Source organism: Apodemus sylvaticus, chromosome 9 (assembly GCF_947179515.1).
Source record: "Apodemus sylvaticus chromosome 9, mApoSyl1.1, whole genome shotgun sequence".
Lineage (NCBI taxonomy): Eukaryota > Metazoa > Chordata > Mammalia > Rodentia > Muridae > Apodemus > Apodemus sylvaticus.
In genome coordinates, this window is record NC_067480.1 from 38,392,840 (window position 1) to 38,412,350 (window position 19,511).

A 19,511-nucleotide genomic window follows, 5' to 3' on the forward strand; every position below is an offset into this window, starting at 1 on the left:
AACCCCCCCAGCAGCACTACAGACTGGGACCACGTGTTCAGGTGTCCAAGATTATGGGGGGCATTTCTCATTCAGATCATCACAGGGAGGAGGACTGTATAGCATAATACGTTGTTTTAAGTTTTGAACTATGAACATGTCTAAGGAAACAATATTTTCTGAAGTGGAAGTCACTAACCATCACTCAGATAGTTCTAGAAGGCAGGGAAACTTGTTGAATCCCTGGATTCATCCAAGTGCTCCTAAAATTTTAAGTAAGCCCTAGCTGTATCCACTTGCCTGTGAATGAGTTTTACTTTGGGTTTTTTATTTTTATTTTTGTTTTTGTTTTTGTTTTGTTTTTTGTTTTGTTTTTACTTTTCTTAAAGTTTCCAGGAAGAAGAATAGGAAGAGGAAGAAGAAGAAGAGGAGGAGAAGAAAAGAAGAAGAAGGAGAAGAAGGAGAAGAAGGAGAAGGAGGAGGAGGAGGAGGAGGAGGAGGAGGAGGAGGAGGAGGAGGAGGAGGAGGAGGAGGAGGAGAAGGAGAAGGAGAAGGAGAAGGAGAAGGAGAAGGAGAAGGAGAAGGAGAAGGAGAAGGAGAAGGAGAAGGAGAAGGAGAAGGAGAAGGAGAAGGAGAAGGAGAAGGAGAAGGAGAAGGAGAAGGAGAAGGAGGAGAAGGAGAAGGAGAAGGAGAAGGAGAAGGAGAAGAAGAAGAAGAAGAAGAAGAAGAAGAAGAAGAAGAAGAAGAAGAAGAAGAAGAAGAAGAAGAAGAAGAAGAAGAAGAAGAATTAAAGGTCTGGAGATGTAGCTAAGTGAGTGGGGCAGCTCTTGCCTAGCACACTTGAGGTCTGTAATCCTAGCACTTGGAAGGTAGAGTCAGGAAGATTACAGGTTCAAGACCAGCCTGGGCCGCATAACAAAAAAATGACCAAAAATGTTCATGTTACATTTTTATTACAATGTGAACGGTGACCTTCTGCACTGACAAATACTACTTTGTAGATAAATTTACTTCCTTCTTTATACTGATTTGTTTCCCAAATTTTATACCACAATCTTGGAATCGGGTGTCGGGGGTGGGGGGGCGGAATCATTTTTAAAAGACTTGGTAAGGGGGCTGAAGAGATGCCTCAGTAACAAGAGCTTCTCCTCTGAGGACCCAGGTTTGATTCTTAGCACCTACATGGTAGCTCTCACAATTGTCTGCTTTGGGGGAAGCTGACCCCATCTTCCGGCCTCCACAGGCACCAGGCACACCCATGGGGCACAGCATGTATGTGGGCAAGACATGGGCATATAACGTGAAAATAACATTTAACATGAAAATAATGAACATTTTGAAGGGAAAAAAAAGACCAGATACAAAGCCACTGAGTTGGGCACAAGTACCTTCCCTGAAACCCAGAACTTCCAAGGTTCCCTGGCTATCAGTACAGAAGTTTCTGGAAGATTTCTCCCTTTTCCTTTTAGACTTCTCTTGGTCAGTTTAGTTGGTGGCACTTAACAAGGACCTCCTTATGTAAGGACTTATTTTAGAAAGACATCGGGACACTTGCTGAGAGATGTGTGCTGCCCTGTGTGCTGAACATTAGGAGGTAACCTGAGCCAGCCAGCCAGCCAGCCAGCCACTTCCAGGGCTCGTACAGGGTGCTGCCTGTGTTGCCTCGGAACCGCTTTGCTGAGTTAACATGTCACTGAGATGGATGAGAAGGCTGGTCCTCACCTGGTAGGCGGAGGGAGCAGAATTCATCAGCATTCACCTGTGGAGCCCCCAGCCCATCCTGGGCCCAGGCAAGCACGGCAGAAAAGAGGAGTCCACATCCTAGTGTGTAGACAGACAGATGAGAAGTGGGCTACCTGTGCTCCCAAATTACTTCCTCATTATTTTGTAGCTATCTTTGTGTTGTTGTTGTTGTTTTGCTTTAAACTGTCTCCTGAGAGGTTCATCCAGCAGCAGATGCAAGATGGAGAGACCCACCTCTCCTTCTTCCACTCTTGTGTAAGAGTTCAGGTTAGGATTGAGGGAGCGGGAGGAGTCAAGGTCACCACAAGAAGACCCACAGAGTCAACTAACCTGGGCCCAGGGGAGCTCACAGAGACTGAACCACCAGCCAATGAGTGTGCATGGGCGGGGCTAGGCCTCCTACACCTTTGTACCAGATGTGCTGTTTGGTCTTCACGCAGGTTCCTTAGCAATCCGAGCTGGGACTGACTCTGACTCTGTTGCCTGCCATTGGATCCCCTTCCCCCACTTGGACTGCCTGGTGGGAGAGGATGTGCTTGGTCCCGCTGGGACCAGATGACCCTGGGTAGGGGGTACCCAAGGGGGCCTCTCCCTTCTCAGAGAAGGTAGTGGGGGGGAGGGAACTGTAAGGGTGGGACTGGGAGGAGAGGAAGGAGGGGGGCTGTGATCAGTTGTAAAGTTAATAAAAAATAAATTGTTGGAAAGAATTCACACCAGCAAAATTATTATGCCTGTTGTCTGACTTCTACATGTGTGCCACGCCCCCCACTCATACATACACACACACACACACACACAAATCAAAGTTACAATAATATATCATGATATGTCCATTAGGATATCTTGAAAACTTCAAGCAAACAAAACCCAAACAGGAAATAAGCATCGATGAAGGAGAGACAACAGCACTCACATATTGCTAGTGGAGTGTACAGATAAGGTAGCCCTATGGAAAAGTCTGACACAGAAGGACACATGATCCAGCAATTCGAGTCCTAAGTACACAAGAAACGAAAAACATGTCTACACAGAGTTATTCACAATGTGTACAGAGACGGAACAGCAAATGTGTGCCAACCCAAACAACCACCATGAGATGCCCAGGTAACCATGAGATGCCCAGATAACCATGAGATGCCCAGGTAACCAAATGACATTACGTACAGTGGGGTGTTGTTCAGTCGTGAGACAAATACTGATACAAGCCATAACCTGGGCAAATCTTAAAAACATATGACAGAGGACAGACAGAACAAAAGGTCACGTGTTGTGTGAGTCATCCTCTTCCCACCCCTGTAGAACTGCTTTACCCACACATTGAGCCAAGGTAGAAATGGTGGTCAGGGATGCCTGTCATCCCGGCATTCCAGAAGTTAAGGCAGGAGGATTGCAAATTTGAGACCAGCCCAGAGCCTGTCTCAAGAAAATAAGTCTTTTCATGAACTTGTACATTTATATTGCTGTATTACTCTGTCTCAACACTAAAAGCAAAAGGTCTTATGTATGTATGTTGACATGTGTTACTTTCATGTACATATTAAATGTTGTCTATATGCATAACAAACTCTTTAATGCTTTCCTTTCAGATTAGTGTATAGAGGAAAGAGCATATAAACTAAAATTGTTGAATTAAACCAAATGCCTTGTACCCACATGAGGAATAAATTTTCAAAATAAACAAGTTGGTGTAAATTGGTTGGTGCACTAAAAGTGAAAGTGTCTTCACATGTTTCTGTGCCTGGGTGTTCCAGTCGGAAGGTTATGTTTATCTCTGCTAGGACTTATGTGTCACAGCTTGACCCAAAGTCATAAAACTATAACTCCAGCCTGGAACAAAATGATCTCTTCTGTAACCCTGTGATAAACAAGACTAATACTCTTGGCTTAATGAAAGCACAGCTCCCAAGCTGTCAGCATGCAATGCACGGGAGACACCCAGCTTTCTCCTGTTGGTTATTTTAGATCCCAGAAGTCTATGTGTGACCTAAGAATGAATATGCACATGGGAGCTTAACACTCTGCTCACCGAATCCTGTGCAGCAAGTTAGCTTTAGGGCTGGTCCTCAGCCAGGAAACATCTCACATCCTCAGCTGTCATAAAGAATCTCGAAGTAACAGCTCCAATCAATTGTGTAAACACTTATAAGTCAGCTTCCCACATACATTAAAGCCTTAAAGCTACATTAAAGTTGGTAACAGGTAGTAAACATTGGAGTGATTTCTAAGTTAAAAGGCTGAAAAAAGTCACAGAAATTCAGGTATTTTGGGATTAAATTTTATAGAAAAGACCCTATATTTGGATCCATGTTTTTCCAGGATTTGATAATATATGGAAAACTTGGGTGCTGGTATCTCCCTGGGTTTTCACCCAAAAGTAAAGGACTAAAGATTCCACCATCCTAATTACTATATATAATTTTTATGTGAGAAATTGAGGAAAAGAGTAATTCTGTCTAAATTTTGAGATGATAAGGGGTAATTATGAGTGACCCCAGCGATCCATGCATGCAGGCTGCATGAGTGCTCAGACCCTGGGTTGGTTATACCATGCATGCAGCTGCATGAGTGCTCAGACCCTGGGTTGGTTATATCATGAATGCAGGCTGCATAAGTGCACAGACCCTGGGTTGGTTATACCATGCATGCAGGCTGCATGAGTGCACAGTCCCTGGGTTGGTTATACCATGCATGCAGGCTGCATGAGTGCACAGACCCTGGGTTGGTTATACCATGCATGCAGGCTGCATGAGTGCTCAGACCCTGGGTTAGTTATACCATGCATGCAGACTGCATGAGTGCACAGTCCCTGGTTTGGTTATACCATGCATGCAGGCTGCATGAGTGCACAGTCCCTGGGTTGTTTATATCATGAATGCAGGCTACATGAGTGCTCAGACCATGGGTTGTTTATATCACGAATGCAGGCTGCATGAGTGATCTTACCCTGGGTTGGTTATATCATGCATGCAGGCTGCATGAGTGCACAGTCCCTGGGCTGGTTGGTTATATTCACAGCCCAGACACTTTTTACTTGTTTCTACTTAAGACACTCTTTAGGCTGAACATGGTGGCACACACCTTTATTCCCAGCCCTTGAGGCAGAGGCTAGTGAATCTCTGGGAGTTTGAAGTCAGCCTTGGCTACATAGCAAGTTTCAAGTTAACCAGGGCTACATAGTGAGACCCTGTCTGAGAGGGGGGAGTGGGGGTGGGGAGAGACTCTTTTAGCCAAGAGAGGGGGAGGGAAGAGGAGGGGAAGGGAGGGATGGGGAGGGTGAAGAGGAAAAAAATTGAGATGGGGAAGGGAGGGAAGGAAGAGAAGACTGATGGTTTTTCAAATTCTATACAGAAAATGAAAAAAAAAAAAATACCTGCTTGCTTGTTCTGGGAGGCTGCCACACAGCCTAGGCCTCACAGGGCCTGGTAGGCTAGGTCCAGCCTCTGCTCCTGCTGCTGCTGCTTCTTCCTCTCCTCCTCTTCCTCCTCTTCCTCCTCCTCCTCCTCCTCTTTCTTCTTTTGTTGAGACAGTATCTCATTAGACATCCCTGGCTGGCTTGGAATATGCTATGTAGAATCTGCCTCCTAAATTCTGGGGCAGGCGTGTGCCTGATTTGTGCAGTTGTGGCGATGGGGCCAGTAGTGTTTCATGAGTGATAGGAAAGCCCTCTACCAACTGAGCCACATTCTATTCTCCAGAGGTCTTTTAAAAAACTACTTTTATTAATTATTTAATTAATTGATTTAATTATCTGCAGGTACCATTACACATATGGTGCACAAATATACATGCAGGAAAAGCACTCATACACATAAAAGTAAATAAATCTTTGAGAAAAAAATTTTATGCAATGCACTTTGACCATATTCATCTCCCGCTTTTCCCCCATTACTCTTTCCCAGATCAACCCCTTCTCCCTTACTACCCAACTCTATGTGTTTTGTTTGTTTGTTTGTTTGTTTGTTTTAATAATCCATTGAAAGGGCTGGAGACTCCTGAGACTGGACAAACACCCTCCATACCCCTTTCTCTAGGTTCCCCAGAGACACATCGCCCCCAATGTCAGCATGAAGCAGTCAGATATCACAACGACAACCCTATTCCTGCTTCAACATCGTGTCTTTTTAATTTTTTCTTTTCTTTTTTCTTTCTTTTTCTTTCCTTCTTTCTTTCTTCCTTCCTTTCTTTCTTTCTTTCTTTTTTTTCTTTCTTTCTTTCTTTCTTTTTTTTTTTTTTTTTTTTGGTTTTTTAAGACAGGGTTTCTTTGTGTAGCCCTGGCTGTCCTGGAGCTCACTCTGTAGACCAGGATGGCCTCGAACTCAGAAAGCCTGCTTCTGCCTCCCAAATGCTGGGATTAAAGGCGTGACCACCACCACCTGGTTTAATTTTTTTTTTTTTTTTGGATTTGGTTTTTTTTTTTTGTTTTTTTTTGAGACAGGGTTTCTCTGTATAGCCCTGGCTGTCCTGGAACTCACTCTTGTAGACCAGGCTGGCCTCGAACTCAGAAATCCGCTTGCCTCTGCCTCCCGGAGTGCTGGAATTACAGATGTGCGCCACTACTGCCCCACTATTTTCTTTCTTTTTTAATTAAAAAAATACTAGAGAATGTTAGTATTATGTCTAAGCTCTACCCCACAATTACCTGGCAACAGCCAGGTATGCCCCTCCCCATAGACCTGGCCCACTATAAAAGGAGCTGCTTGGGCTCCCCCCCCCCCCCCCCCATCGCTCTTGCCTCTTGGCACTCTCACCTCTCTGCCCCTCTTGGGCTCCCCTCCCCCCCTCTCTCTCCATGTGGTCAAGGCCTCCACTTCTCTTCTCTCTCTCTCTCTCTCTCTCTCTCTCTCTCTCTCTCTCTCTCTCTTGCCTCTCTCTGCCTCCACTACTCCATTAATTTCCATCCTCTGCCCTGAATAAACTCTATTCTATACTAAAAAAAGAAAAAAAAAAGAAAAGAAAAGAAAGGGCTGGAGAAATGGCTCAGCAGTTAAGAGCACTGGCAGCTCCTCCAGAAAAGTCAGGTTCGATTCCCAGAACCCCAAAGGTGGCTCACCACTATCTGTAACTCAAGTTCCAACTCCTCAGGCAGGAGTTAACTGTCAAGAAGACATGAGTGCGATTGTTGTGGACTCTTTAGTTGTGGACCTGAAACTTGCTTGACACCATCACCCAGGATGTTCCATTTGAGGGATGATTGCCCGCCAGATGTTGTTGCTCACATCTGTAATTCCAAGCACTCAGGAGGCTAAGGCAGGAAGACCAGGAATTGGAGGCTAGCTTGGGCTACAGAGCAAGCCAGAGGGAGAAGGCAGGAGGGAGACAGAAGTATGCTGTGATAGCCATGGTGGTGCACTTGGGAGACAGAGGCAGGCTGATCTCTGTGAGTTCAAGCCAGTCTGGTCTACAGAGTGAGTTCCTGGACAGCCAGGGCTACACAGAGAAACCCTGTCTCAAAACACCCTTCCCTGAAACTGGGGAGTAGGGGGAAGTACAGTGTTTAGTGGGCAAGTCTATGGCAACAGTCCTAGGGAAAACCGACAATGCTGTACCTTATCCAATCTTCTCTGATTCCTGGCAGCATGGGCGGGTGTCTAGCCACAGGATGACGTGATGAAAAGTCTCAGTCCCTTCTAGGATGAACATTACATTCTTACAGTATCACAGTTATGCAAGTCCCGTGCTACCTATTTGTGGGAAAAGTCTGCTTGGAGTTAACACAAGAGGAATGAATAGCTTGATCCATAGTCTACTGGCTGCACCATTGCTCAGGGCACAGGAGCAGGCAGTTCATCCTGGGCCACAGAGCTCAGGCTATAGTGCACAAGGCCAAGGAGTTCCAAGGAAACACCCAGCTCCCTTTCCAGCCACGCCTACACGCTAGGGACGGAAACTGTGAGAAATGGTAACTAGCAGAGATAAGGAAGAGAACGGCAGGCTCTAACTTGCTGATTCTAGGCAACCGTGGCGGGCAGCGAGGAAGAGATGTAACTACCATGGGGATAGAACACACTGAACTGTGGCAGGAGAGCAACTACTCTGCTTTAGAGGATGCTGGGCTGCTACCCCGCCCCCGTTTCCAACTTGACAAATGGCCAGTGGAAAAAATCTTAATTCTAGAACTCATAGAAACTTCCCAACAGCAAGACTTCTTTGGGAAAGCTCAGCCTCCATGAAAGATGATAGCACAAGATCGATTTTCTGATGTGATCTCTTTGATCTCATCCTGCTGTTGACCTCTTTGATATTTTGTCAGAGCTTGTTTGCTGTTCAAGACAGGTGCCCCTGGCTGCCCTGGAACTCACGTATAGACCAGGCTGGCATCAAGCACAGAGATCTGCCTGCCTGTAACTCCTGAGTACTGGATTAAATGCGGGCATCGCCTTGGCACTTGGCCTTGTCAAACACAGGTCTTTTGGATGTTGGCAACCACATAAGGGTCAACTGAGTTAGTACAGGGGGTTGGCAACAGCTCTAGTTATTTTCTAAAAAGATGCTGGGCCAAACCTGTTCTCTAAGCAAGCCTAACCAACCTTTGCAAGATCATGGTTGTATACAATGTAGTTAGATGTTACTTATGACAAACAGTGCAGTTTTGATACAAGCCCTTATTAGTAAAACGGATTACATTATCTGAGAAGAGTGACCTGTTTCTGGAATTTTTTAAAACCAGATTTAAACATCACAAGAAAATTATTAAAGAATGAACTCCAGCCCATCAGCTTCGTAAATGCCTATGCCAACAATACCTTGAACCTCAGACTCTGAACCTCCTGGAACAGGACAGAATCAGAAGCCTGCCTGGAGCTAACCATGAGGCAACTTTTTGATTGGTGTTTATTTCACTGGGTTCTGAGGTGGCCTGAGACTTTCTGCCCTATTCATTTTAGAAAGAAGATTTTTTTTTTTTGAAGATGTTGTTTTTAACAAAAATCTCAAGCCAGGCGGTGGTGGCACACACCTGTAATCCCAGCACTCTGGGAGGCAGAGGCAGGTGGATTTCTGAGTTCGAGACCAGCCTGGTCTACAGAGTGAGTTCCAGGACAGCCAGGGCTATACAGAGAAACCCTGTCTTGAAAAAACCAAATCCAAAAAAATAAAATAAAATAAACAAACAAACAAACAAAATCTCAAACATTCGATTTTACCAATAAAGACGATGGAGCCAGGTGCTGGGGTGAAAGCCTCATGGGTCTGTGAGGCAGAAAAAGCACCCAGCTGACCTTCCTCCTCAGCCTATGTCCAAAAGCAAGCTCTCCTTCTCCACATCATCTCAAAAACCCCTCAGCTGAAAGCCCCTCCCTTCTGTCTCCTGCGTGTCTCTCTATGCCTCCCCTGAACTCCCTGCTCCTCTCTGTCTCCTGCGTGTCTCTCTATGCCTCCCCTGGACTCCCTGCTCCCCTGTCTCCTGCGTGTCTCTCTATGCCTCCCCTGGACTCCCTGCTCCTCTCTGTCTCCTGCGTGTCTCTCTATGCCTCCCCTGGATTCCCTGCTCCTCTCTGTCTCCCGCGTGTCTCTCTATGCCTCTGCGTGTCTCTCTATGCCTCCCCTGGATTCCCTGCTCCTCTCTGTCTCCTGCGTGTCTCTCTATGCCTCCCCTGGATTCCCTGCTCCTCTCTGTCTCCTGCGTGTCTCTCTATGCCTCCCCTGGATTCCCTGCTCCTCTCTGTCTCCTGCGTGTCTCTCTATGCCTCCCCTGGATTCCCTGCTCCTCTCTGTCTCCTGCGTGTCTCTCTTTGTCTCCCCTGGACTCCCTGCTCCTCTCTGTCTCCTGCGTGTGTCTCTCTATGCCTCCCCTGGATTCCCTGCTCCTCTCTGTCTCCTGCGTGTCTCTCTATGCCTCCCCTGGATTCCCTGCTCCTCTCTGTCTCCTGCGTGTGTCTCTCTATGCCTCCCCTGGATTCCCCGCTCCTCTCTGTCTCCTGCGTGTCTCTCTATGCCTCCCCTGGATTCCCTGCTCCTCTCTGTCTCCTGCGTGTCTCTCTATGTCTCCCCTGGACTCCCTGCTCCCTTCTGTCTCCTGCGTGTCTCTCTATGCCTCCCCTGGATTCCCTGCTCCTCTCTGTCTCCTGCGTGTGTCTCTCTATGCCTCCCCTGGATTCCCCGCTCCTCTCTGTCTCCTGCGTGTCTCTCTATGCCTCCCCTGGATTCCCCGCTCCTCTCTGTCTCCTGCGTGTCTCTCTTTGTCTCCCCTGGACTCCCTGTTCCTCTCTGTCTCCTGCATGTTTCTCTATCCCTCCTCCTGGCTCCCTGTCCCTTGCTATGTGGGTGGGCAGTTTCCTTTGTTCACTTCCTGCCAACTGGTTTCTTGCTCCAACTCTTGACCTATGATTGAGTTTATTTAATCCTGTTTACAATAATCAAAAAGCTCTTGGATTAAAGTGTGCTAGGGCTGAGCCAACCCACAACTAGAAATAGGTTTTTCCAGTAAACAACACAATCTCAGCGTTCACAGTGTAATCAAACATTCTTCAATAAGCTGGTGCAAAGCCAAGCAGTGGTGACTCACGCTTTTAATTCCAGCACGCAAGGGGCAGAGTCAGGCAGATCTCTGAGTTCAAGGCCAGCCTGGACTACAGAATAAGTTCCAAGACAGCCAGGGCTACACAGAGAAACCCTGTCTTAAAAACAAAACAAAACAAAACAAAAAGGAGGAGGAGGGAAGAAAGAAAGCAGGTTTAGAATAAAAATTCCTGGAAAGGGCTTTTTATTTTATTTATTTATTTATTTATTTATTTATTTATTTATTTATTTTTTGGATTTGGATTTTTCGAGACAGGGTTTCTCTGTATAGCCCTGGCTGTCCTGGAACTCACTCTGTAGACCAGGCTGGCCTCGAACTCAGAAATCCACCTGCCTCTGCCTCCCAGATTACAGGCCTCTGCTGGGATTACAGGCGTGCACCACCACCGTCCAGCTGGAAAGGGCTTTTTAAATTGGAGATTATCCTGCCACACACACCGAGTTCATAGTTGCCTGGGGTTTGGGTGTTGGGAGGTCTTGGGCTTATTCTTTTTACACTAAATAACAAACTATCTAAACCTGAAATATCTCTTCATGTTTTTAATTATTGATTTTTTACTGTTTTATTTGCTTATTTATGTATTATTTTCCTGGTTTTGTGTTTTTTTTTTTTATACTAAGTAACTATCTAAACCTAAAAGTATCTCTGAGGTTTTTACTGGCTGAATCTGTCAGGCCTTGGTTTTCTTATATGTATGAATTTAACTAACACACACACACACACACACACACACCTGTCCTTGTCAGTTAAAGAGGATTGTCTGAGTAATTAATCCCAGAGATGTACAGTAGCTAGCCTATATATTTAGAGTGGAATGCTGAAGGCAGGTCTTGGAGACTGTTAGTTAAATTATTAGTATAGTGCCTAGCAGGCGTAAACCTGGCTCTCAGCGAAGACATAAGGTGTGCCTACTAAATTGAATCCTGTTTCTCTCAGGGGTGAGAACTACATGAGTCAATAAGTTTACCAAAGCCGGGCGTGTTGGCGCACGCCTGTAATCCCAGCACTCTGGGAGGCAGAGGCAGACAGATTTCTGAGTTCAAGGCCAGCCTGGTCTACAGAGTGAGCTCCAGGACAGCCAGGACTCCACAGAGAAACCCTGTCTCAAAAAAACAAAAACAAAAAACAAAAGTCTACTAAAAAAAAAAAATTAAGTGTTAAATGACTGAGCAGCATAGTATGTGATTATCCCAAGGAAGTTATTCCTGGGCTAAGGATGCAGCTCAGTGGTAGAGTGTGGACTTAGCGTGTGTGAGCTCTGAGGCCTGATGCCCAGCACTCCACAGAGGAGGGGGAGGGGTAGAAGGGAGGGACAGAGAGAAGAAAAGGCCTTTCAACTCAAAAAAAAAAAAAAAAAAAAAAAAGGCCAGCGGCATTTTGACCTCTTCTAGTTAGAGCCCTGTTTGGTTTGGTGATGGCAAAGCAGAAAACTCCCAAACCAGCCAATAGCCCTGACAACCAAAGCAAACTCACAAAGACCAAGAGCCATTTTGCCAAGTCAACAGCCAGGCCTTGAGAGCTGACAGTGAAATAAACAAGAGTGACCTAACCTCAGGCACAAGTTGCTCCTTTATCTGGTTGGCAAATGTCAGAAAGATGGCTCCTTCTGGGATCCCAGGCAGAGGAAGCACAGATGGGTGGGCCTGCCTCAAGTGCTGCCAGAGTACCACGAGAAGGTGCCACCAACCCCTCACACAAGCAGAATCCACAGCTCCAAGTAACCAGAGGTGCTAAGTAACTCACAGCATTCCAGCTTCTCCTCGCTCGGAACCTGGACTCGGATGAGTTCCTGCCACATCAAACCAAGCCAGTGACACTGTGGTATGTGGCATCTTGAAGATGTTCCTGTTGGAAAGTCGAAATACTATGCAAACCAAGCACCACTATAATTCTAACGGTCAGAAGCTGAGGCAGGAATCCCCTGAGCTCAGGAGTCCAGCAGCAGCCTGAGCAACTCGAGATCCAGTCTCAAAAGGAGAGGCCTGGAAGCGGGAGTGCTGGTGTGTGTAGCAATCTCAGTACTTAAGCCATAAGCAAGCAGGAGGATTTTGAGTTCAAAGCCAGCCTTGGTTACATAGAGAGTCTGAAGCCAGGCCAACTGGGGTACAAATACCCTGTGTAGAAAACAAAACAAAACAAAAAGCAAAAAAAAGGGTTATGTATTCACTACAACTGTTACATAGAAACCCACTGTGTGAATACATATAATTTATTATCCAGGGGGTGAGTATTTCACATGTTTTGATTATATTTATTTCTTTATCATGACTAATTTTCAGCACTGGAGATAGTATCCAGGGCCTAGCACAGGCTAGGCAGTTTCTCTATCTGCCACAAGCCCTACAAAAGGACATTTTTGTGCAAATGTGTACTGATGACTTCAATATTTTTTTTAAAATGTCTGTTTTTAATGCAAGAAGACAGAACTACTGGGCAGGGTGGTGCATGCCTTTAATCCCAGCACTTGGGAGGCAGAGGTAGGCAGATTTCTGAGTTCAAGGCCATCTTGGTCTACAGAGTGACTTTCAGAACAGCCAGGGCTACCCAGAGAAACCGTGTCTTGAAAAAAAAACAAACAAAAACAACAACAACAACAAAAAACCCTCAGCAACAACAAAATAATTGTCGTAGACTTCAAAGATTCATATCAAAGATCCTGACAGGAAAAATGGCCCAGTCAGTCTGCAGCCGGGAGAAACAGTGGGTTAGGAGCCGTGAGAGTAGAGGAGGGCCTGAGGGTGACTCAGGAGAAGCCTTGTCTGTAACGCACTCTCCTGAGTGTGAGCACTGCTTCTGACCGAGCTCATCGCCCACGGCCCAGCCCCACAGCAGAGCACAAGCATAGCTTTGTTGACAAGCACCAAGGATCAAGGGCAAGGAGCAGGTCACTCCCAGATGCTGAACCCTGAGGCAAGCAGGTCCCAGTGCCCGGAACTTGGGGGACAGACAGAAGTGGACAGATATAGGCTCAGCCCTTCATTTTATGACAGGTTTTTTCAGCCATATTAACAATGATGAAAAACCCAACCCACAAACTGACAAGTATTCAGAGGCGACTGGGGGCCGTGAGGGAGGACCTCAAGCCAGGGAGCTGAGAACAAGATATTAACTAGATGACATCTTATCATGCTCAGGATCAATATTTTTGGAAGGCAAAATTTTAATAGAGAGGTTGGAACAATAGCTTGGCAGTTAAGAGCACTGGCTGCTCTTCCAGAGGAACTGGGTTCAATTCCCAGTTCCCCAGCATCCCAACAATCTGTTATTCCGGCACCAAGGGATCAAGTGCTAACTTCTGGGCCCCTTGACAATGGAGGCACATGAAACACTGACATACAGTCAGGAAAACACTCATACACATAAATTAAAAAAAAAAAACTCAACAAGTTTTAGCTTAATAGAAACTTACAGCTGGGCAGTGGTGGCACATGCCTGTAATCCCAGCATTCTGGGAGGCAGAGACAGGAGAATTTCTGAGTTCGAGGCCAGTCTGGTCTACAAGAGTGAGTTCCAGGGACAGCCAGGGCTATACAGAGAAACCCTGTCTCGGAAAAAAATCAAATCCAAAAAACAAAACAAAACAAAAAACAGAAACTTACATATAAATTGGGGGCTGGAGTTATGTTTCAGTGGTTAAGAGAACTTACTACACTTTAGGAAGATGGGACTCAGGTTTCAGCACCCAAATTTAGTATACATAAACTTTCTCTCTCTCTCTCTCTCTCTCTCTTTCTCTCTCTCTCTCTCTCTCTCTCTCTCTCTCACACACACACACACACACAAAATAATTAAATAAGTATTTTAAAGGCAATTATATGTAAATTTAACATATGTTCACATTGTACTTTCCTCCAGCATGCTTGGTATTACTTTTAATAGAACTATGCATTTGTTCATTTATCTCTAAAGAATCTTTTGCCCTTAGCTAGGGAGATTGCTTTTTTTAAAAGATTTATTTATTTTTATTTATATGAGTACACTGTAGCTGTCTTCAGACACACCAGAAGAGTGCATTGGATCCCATTACAGCACCATGTGGTTGCTGGGAATTGAACTCAGGACCTCTGGAAAAGTAGTCAGTGTTCTTAACTGCTGAGCCATCTCTGCAGACCTCAACCAACTTCTATAATACAGCAGAGCCTAGATACCAAAAGGAAAACAAAACGGTGAGTTCTAGGACTCCATAAATCTTGCTGTGAACAGGTTTTATTGCTCCAAAGTCTATGAGAGCTGGAAACCTGGCCCTCAATTCCATGGTGTCAAAAAGTTATAGTAGAGTCTGGGTTGATGGCTATGACTAAAGCCCTTTCTGTATAAGTGCAAATACTGCTCTGTATAAGTATAAATACTGAGCAGGTTTGGAGGCCCACATGTAACACCAACCTTGGAGGGTAGATATGGGGGATCCTAGACTAAGCTGGCTGGAGACACTGGCCTCAGAAGCTTTGCTTTAGCCCAAAATGAATGCAGACAGAAACTTCTACTGGGATGGAGTGGTGTTTGTAAAGGCGACGCTGACAAGGTCACAGATGATAGGTCAGAGGAGGTGAGTAGGGGCACCTTGTTCTAAAGCAGCAAAGAATTTAGCTGAATTGCATTCATGTCCAAGGTTTATGGAAGGCAGGATTTAAGGGTAATAACTTAGAGCATTCAAAAGAAACTTCTAAGCAATATACAAACCACATGCAGTAAGATTTGAGAGCGGCGTAGACCTAGAGGCTGCTGTCCAGAGGCACCTAGGCCTCAGCTCTTTCTTTCCCGGCCACTGCTGAGATAACCCTGTATAGCTGGTGCTGTTGGTGCACAAGAGGGTAAACTAAAAGTTCTCACAGAGTGAGTGCAGCTTACGTTCCCTGCACACAGAACCTAGTGGCTATGGGACCACAGTGATTCAGAATGTTAAAGTGAGGAGGAGGAGGAGGAGGAGGAGGGAGCCTTCTGATATCCTGGCCCAGCTGCCTTGCTGCAAAGCCTCATGACCTGTGTTAGATCCCTGGCACTCACATGATAGGAAAAAGCCATCATGTTCTCTCAACATGTGTCATGTCATGCTCATGCATATGTGTACACATGTACACACACATATACACCCACACACTAAATGTAAAACAAACAAACAAAAACAAAAAAAACCTTGTAACTTAAAACAAAATAAGAAGCCTAGGTAGACAGGCAAGAGTTTGCCAGAGAAGCAGAACTACCACAGAGTCTTCATTTAAAGCCCTAAAGGAGCCATAATCAAGACCCCAAAAATGTAGGGTAGCATACTAGAGAAGTACAGCAGGCAGGGAGATTTGGGGGGAGCTATCTCCAACCCAGTGTGCCCAGGATGCAGGACTTGGGGCTTCAGGACATGTCCACACTGTGGGGTTTCAGTTTTGCAGGGCTCTGTGACCTCTCTCTTCTGGGCCACTTCCCACATTGTGTGATAGATACTGGTAAGTTATTCACTTTACAGGGTAACAGCAGAAAGGAGTCGTCTTGAACGTCAGATCACTCTAGACGTTTGACTTGATGCTCAAAACAAGACTTTGGGGACTATTGGCACAGTTGAATGCATTTCTCCCTGTGAGAAGAACATGTAACTGGGGTTTCTGGTGGAATGCCATGGCTCAGATGTGGTCTGTCTTCCTCAAAGGTGGGAGTTGAAAGCTTGATCCACAAGACCAGCATGGGAAGGCTCTGGGACCTCTAAGTGGTGGGGCCTAAAAGAGTTTGGGGTTGGGTTATAACCATCCTGGGCTCCCAAGAGTAGATCAATTCTCACAAAAACAGACTGTTAAAAAAAAAAAAAAAAACCAGGCAGTGGTAGTGCACGTATTTAATCCTAGCATTTAGGAGGCAGAGGCAGGTGGATTTCTGAGTTCCAGGCCAGCCTGGTCTACAGAGTTAGTTCCAGGACAGCCAGGACTACACAGAGAAATCCTGTCTCCAAAAAAAAAAAAAAAAAGAAAGAAAGAAAGAAAGAAAGAAAGAAAAAGAAAAAGAAAAGAAAGAAAAGAAAAGAAAAGAAAAATTAGGCCGAGCGTGGTGGCACACGCCTGTAATCCCAGCACTTGGGAGGCAGAGGCAGGAGGATTTCTGAGTTCGAGGCCAGCCTGATCTACAGAGTGAGCTCCAGGACAGCCAGGGCTACACAGAGAAACCCTGTCTCGGGAAAAAAAAAAAAGAAAAGAAAAGAAAAATTAAAAAAAAGCAAGCCTGCCTGGACTTGCTGGCACATGCCTTTAATCAGCGCTTGGGAGGCAGAAGTAGGTGGATCTCCGAGTATAGGGCCAGCCAGGGTACTCCTGTCTTCCAACAACAACAACAACAAACCAAGCCTGTCTTTTCCCATATTCGCACTACAGCTCTTCGCTCCTACCATGTGACCACTCTCTTGCTCAACACAGGCAAGCTCAAGCCATGCGATGCCACCCGCCGTGACACATACAGTCACAAGACCTTCATCAGAAGCTAGCTAAGTGGAGGCACCTATTTGGACTTTCAATTTCCAAAATCGTGAACAAAATAACCCTTTCCTTTATAACGTAGTCACTCTTCAGCACTGTGTTATGGTTAAACCAAACAGCCTAAGATTCGGGAGCAGATCACAACCAAAGGACACTCAACGATGGGAATTCTCCACCTTAGCGTTTAAAACTGTTTAAACGACAAGCCAATGCGAACGATACAAAGCAAGTTATTGAAACACACGGTCTTCCTCAATAATGCTGTTGCCGTGTTTTAAGGATGTGCCACACTCTGCTAACTCACAGCAGCCCCAAGCACAGGAAGTGAGGATTAATGCATTCCTCATGGGCAGCTCAGAGTCATAGGATCAAGATGTTTAGAGTCCTAACACTGCTGCCTGCCACCTGTGCCCATTTAAAGGCCATTCACAGGGCTGGAGGGATGAAGCAGCAGTAAGTTTTCTTGCTGCTCTACATGGGACCTGAGTCTGGTCCCCAGTACCCATGAACTACCTGTAACTCCAGCTTTAACAGACAGACATGAACACTCAAACACATATAGGGAAATAAAATAAATCCTTTTTTTTTTTTAATCTATCTCTGGGGCATGATGATAAATGTTACAGAATCCCAGCACTCAAGAGGCTGAGGCAGGAGCAAAGAGTTAAAGCCAACCTAGACTACACAGGAAAGCACTGTCTTAACAAAACAAAAGCAAACAGACAAAACACTATATACTCATGGTTTTAATCCCCCTGAGAAAGCTTCAGTCCCAAGCTCCTAGGCATCAGGCAGTCTCCAGGCCTCTCAATTTCTGGAGACTGAAATCAAGAGGACTTTTCAGCTCCTTTGTTTCTTGGCCTAGAGATATCAGGTCTGCAGGAAATGGTTCATAATCCCACACACACACTGCGTGCCCCCCCCCTCCTTCTTACAATGTAGCATTGGCTGGCCTGGAATTTATACAGATTCTAATGCCTCTCTCCCTTCTGATTTCTGGGCCTGAAGGTGTGTGTCACTCCACCACACCAGGTGTCCTTCCTGCTTGCTCGCTCACGATTACTTCTAATTATGCATATGTGTGTCGGCAGATATGTGCTCACAAGTGCATGGTCCTGGAAGGGCAGAGACATCAGGTTCCCCTGGACCGTTGTAAACTGATTGACAAGGGTGCTGGCTGATTCAGGTCCTCTGGAAAAGAGACACTACTCCTAATTACGGAGCCCTCTCTCCAGTCCCAGGGAATGATTGTTTCTTTATTTGTTTGTTTAAATCATCTCTCAGTACCTTCTGGGCCTGACAGGGACAGCAGCAGGGACCGCTCTCCTGGCCGCTGGTTTTGTCCACAGATACTTCATTTTCTCTTTCTCGGCTCCCCATCCTCACTCTCCTCCTCTCCGACCTCTGGCAGGATCAAGGTGCAATTACATTAGAAGTTCCTTTCCCTGCTCCCTAACATGTTTTCTTTCACTTCCTGAGAAGCAACCTTCTTCTTTTTTTTTTTTTTCCTTCTGTGGACAAATGCGTCCTGCAAATTGCAAAGACGCTTCCAAAGTTGTCTTTTGGAAGAAGCAGGAGGGGAGTGGCATCTCTGAAGTAACAGGGCTCTTCAACATCGGGCAGTTTATGCATTAGCATGAGTCATTCTCTTCCAACACAACCTCTTCCCCTCCCAACTTGTGCCCGCCGCATTGCTAGTGGTCTCTTGATCGGTGACACCCATCACCTGTTTTAGCTCAAAGGAGTCTGTCTCTCTGCACCCTGCACACCCTTCCAGTTTAAGGCTTGAGGGCAGTGGCAAGCTAAATTCTATTCACTATTTATCCCTCTTCTCTCCCATATCCAGCTTCTTTCTCCGCCCCAGTGCCCAGCCCCAGGCGGCGATGCAGCTGTCGGGTGGTTACCTGGAGCTCGTGTAAGCGCAGCAAATAGCCTCGAGGAAATAGCTGGAATAAAAAGTGTAGCGTTCCGGTCCCCGGAAGCTCCTCCAGACTCCGCAAGCGCGGCCGATCTTGACTGGTCCCTGGACTCTCCGTACTTTCTTGTGCCCCGAGGGCTGCAGGGATCGCGGCCTTGGCTCTGGCCCCTTGTGGGCAGAGGCCACGGCTCAGCACACGCGAGTCCAGGAGTGCCCATGTCAGCCTCGTGCGGCTCAACGCAGCCATGGATTGTGCCTGAGAAGCCAAGAATTTAGATCCGGAGACTATGCGCCCTAGCCAGGCAAGGAGACAGAACTCGGGCTTTGCGATCTGGCGACTTTAAAGGCAGAGGCGATCCCGGGGCGGGCCGATAGAGGACCAGCCAGATCCTTTCATAACCCCTTCCAATCAGGATCTGTCGAACACACAAATGCCGCCTTCTCTCGCTGCAAGACCCCTACTAAGAAAGCAGGCAGAGGTGGACAAGGTGGTCTGGGGAAAAGCCCAGCGCTCTCTGGAATTAGCAGCCTCCTCCTCCACGGATTCGCAAGAACTTTGCTCGCTCTCAGTTGTGGGGGGGAGCACAACAGTCAACAGTCAACTTCCAAGTCCCTCAGGCCCCACCCAGCTAGGCTCGCCTTTGCTTGAACTACAGAGCGCCATCTCTGGTGCTCATTTTCCAGAAGGCTCCGCTCCGCCTTCTTGCCCCAACCTCCAGAGTGCAGGGAATAAAGATTTTTGCATAAACTAATTATTGTGGCGCAAACCTTTAATTTCAGCATTTGTGAGGCAGAGGCAAGTGAACTCTGAGTCCCAGGCCAGTCTGGTCTGCATAGCTAGAGTTAGATAATCAAACTCTGTCTCAAAAAAAAAAAAAAAAAAAAAAAAAAAAAAAAAAGC

The 19,511-nt window shown here is 46.2% G+C and overlaps 1 protein-coding gene across 2 annotated transcripts in view; it reads right to left on the reverse strand.

Moving 5' to 3' along the window:
- LOC127692694 (sterol 26-hydroxylase, mitochondrial) overlaps positions 1 to 19,241 on the reverse strand; it is a 29,717-nt gene extending 10,476 nt beyond the window's left edge. Inside the window, exons 1-2 of one of the 2 annotated variants that reach the window (XM_052193301.1) lie at positions 18,597 to 18,944; positions 17,980 to 18,096 (exon numbers count right to left, since the gene is read on the reverse strand). In XM_052193301.1, coding sequence (XP_052049261.1) covers positions 17,980 to 18,096; positions 18,597 to 18,857 — 378 coding nt within the window. In that variant the 5' untranslated portion in view covers positions 18,858 to 18,944. Of the gene's footprint in view, positions 1 to 17,979; positions 18,097 to 18,596 lie in introns of both variants that reach the window. The other variant, XM_052193300.1, reaches the window with a different exon arrangement.
- Positions 19,242 to 19,511: the final 270 nt, after the last annotated feature.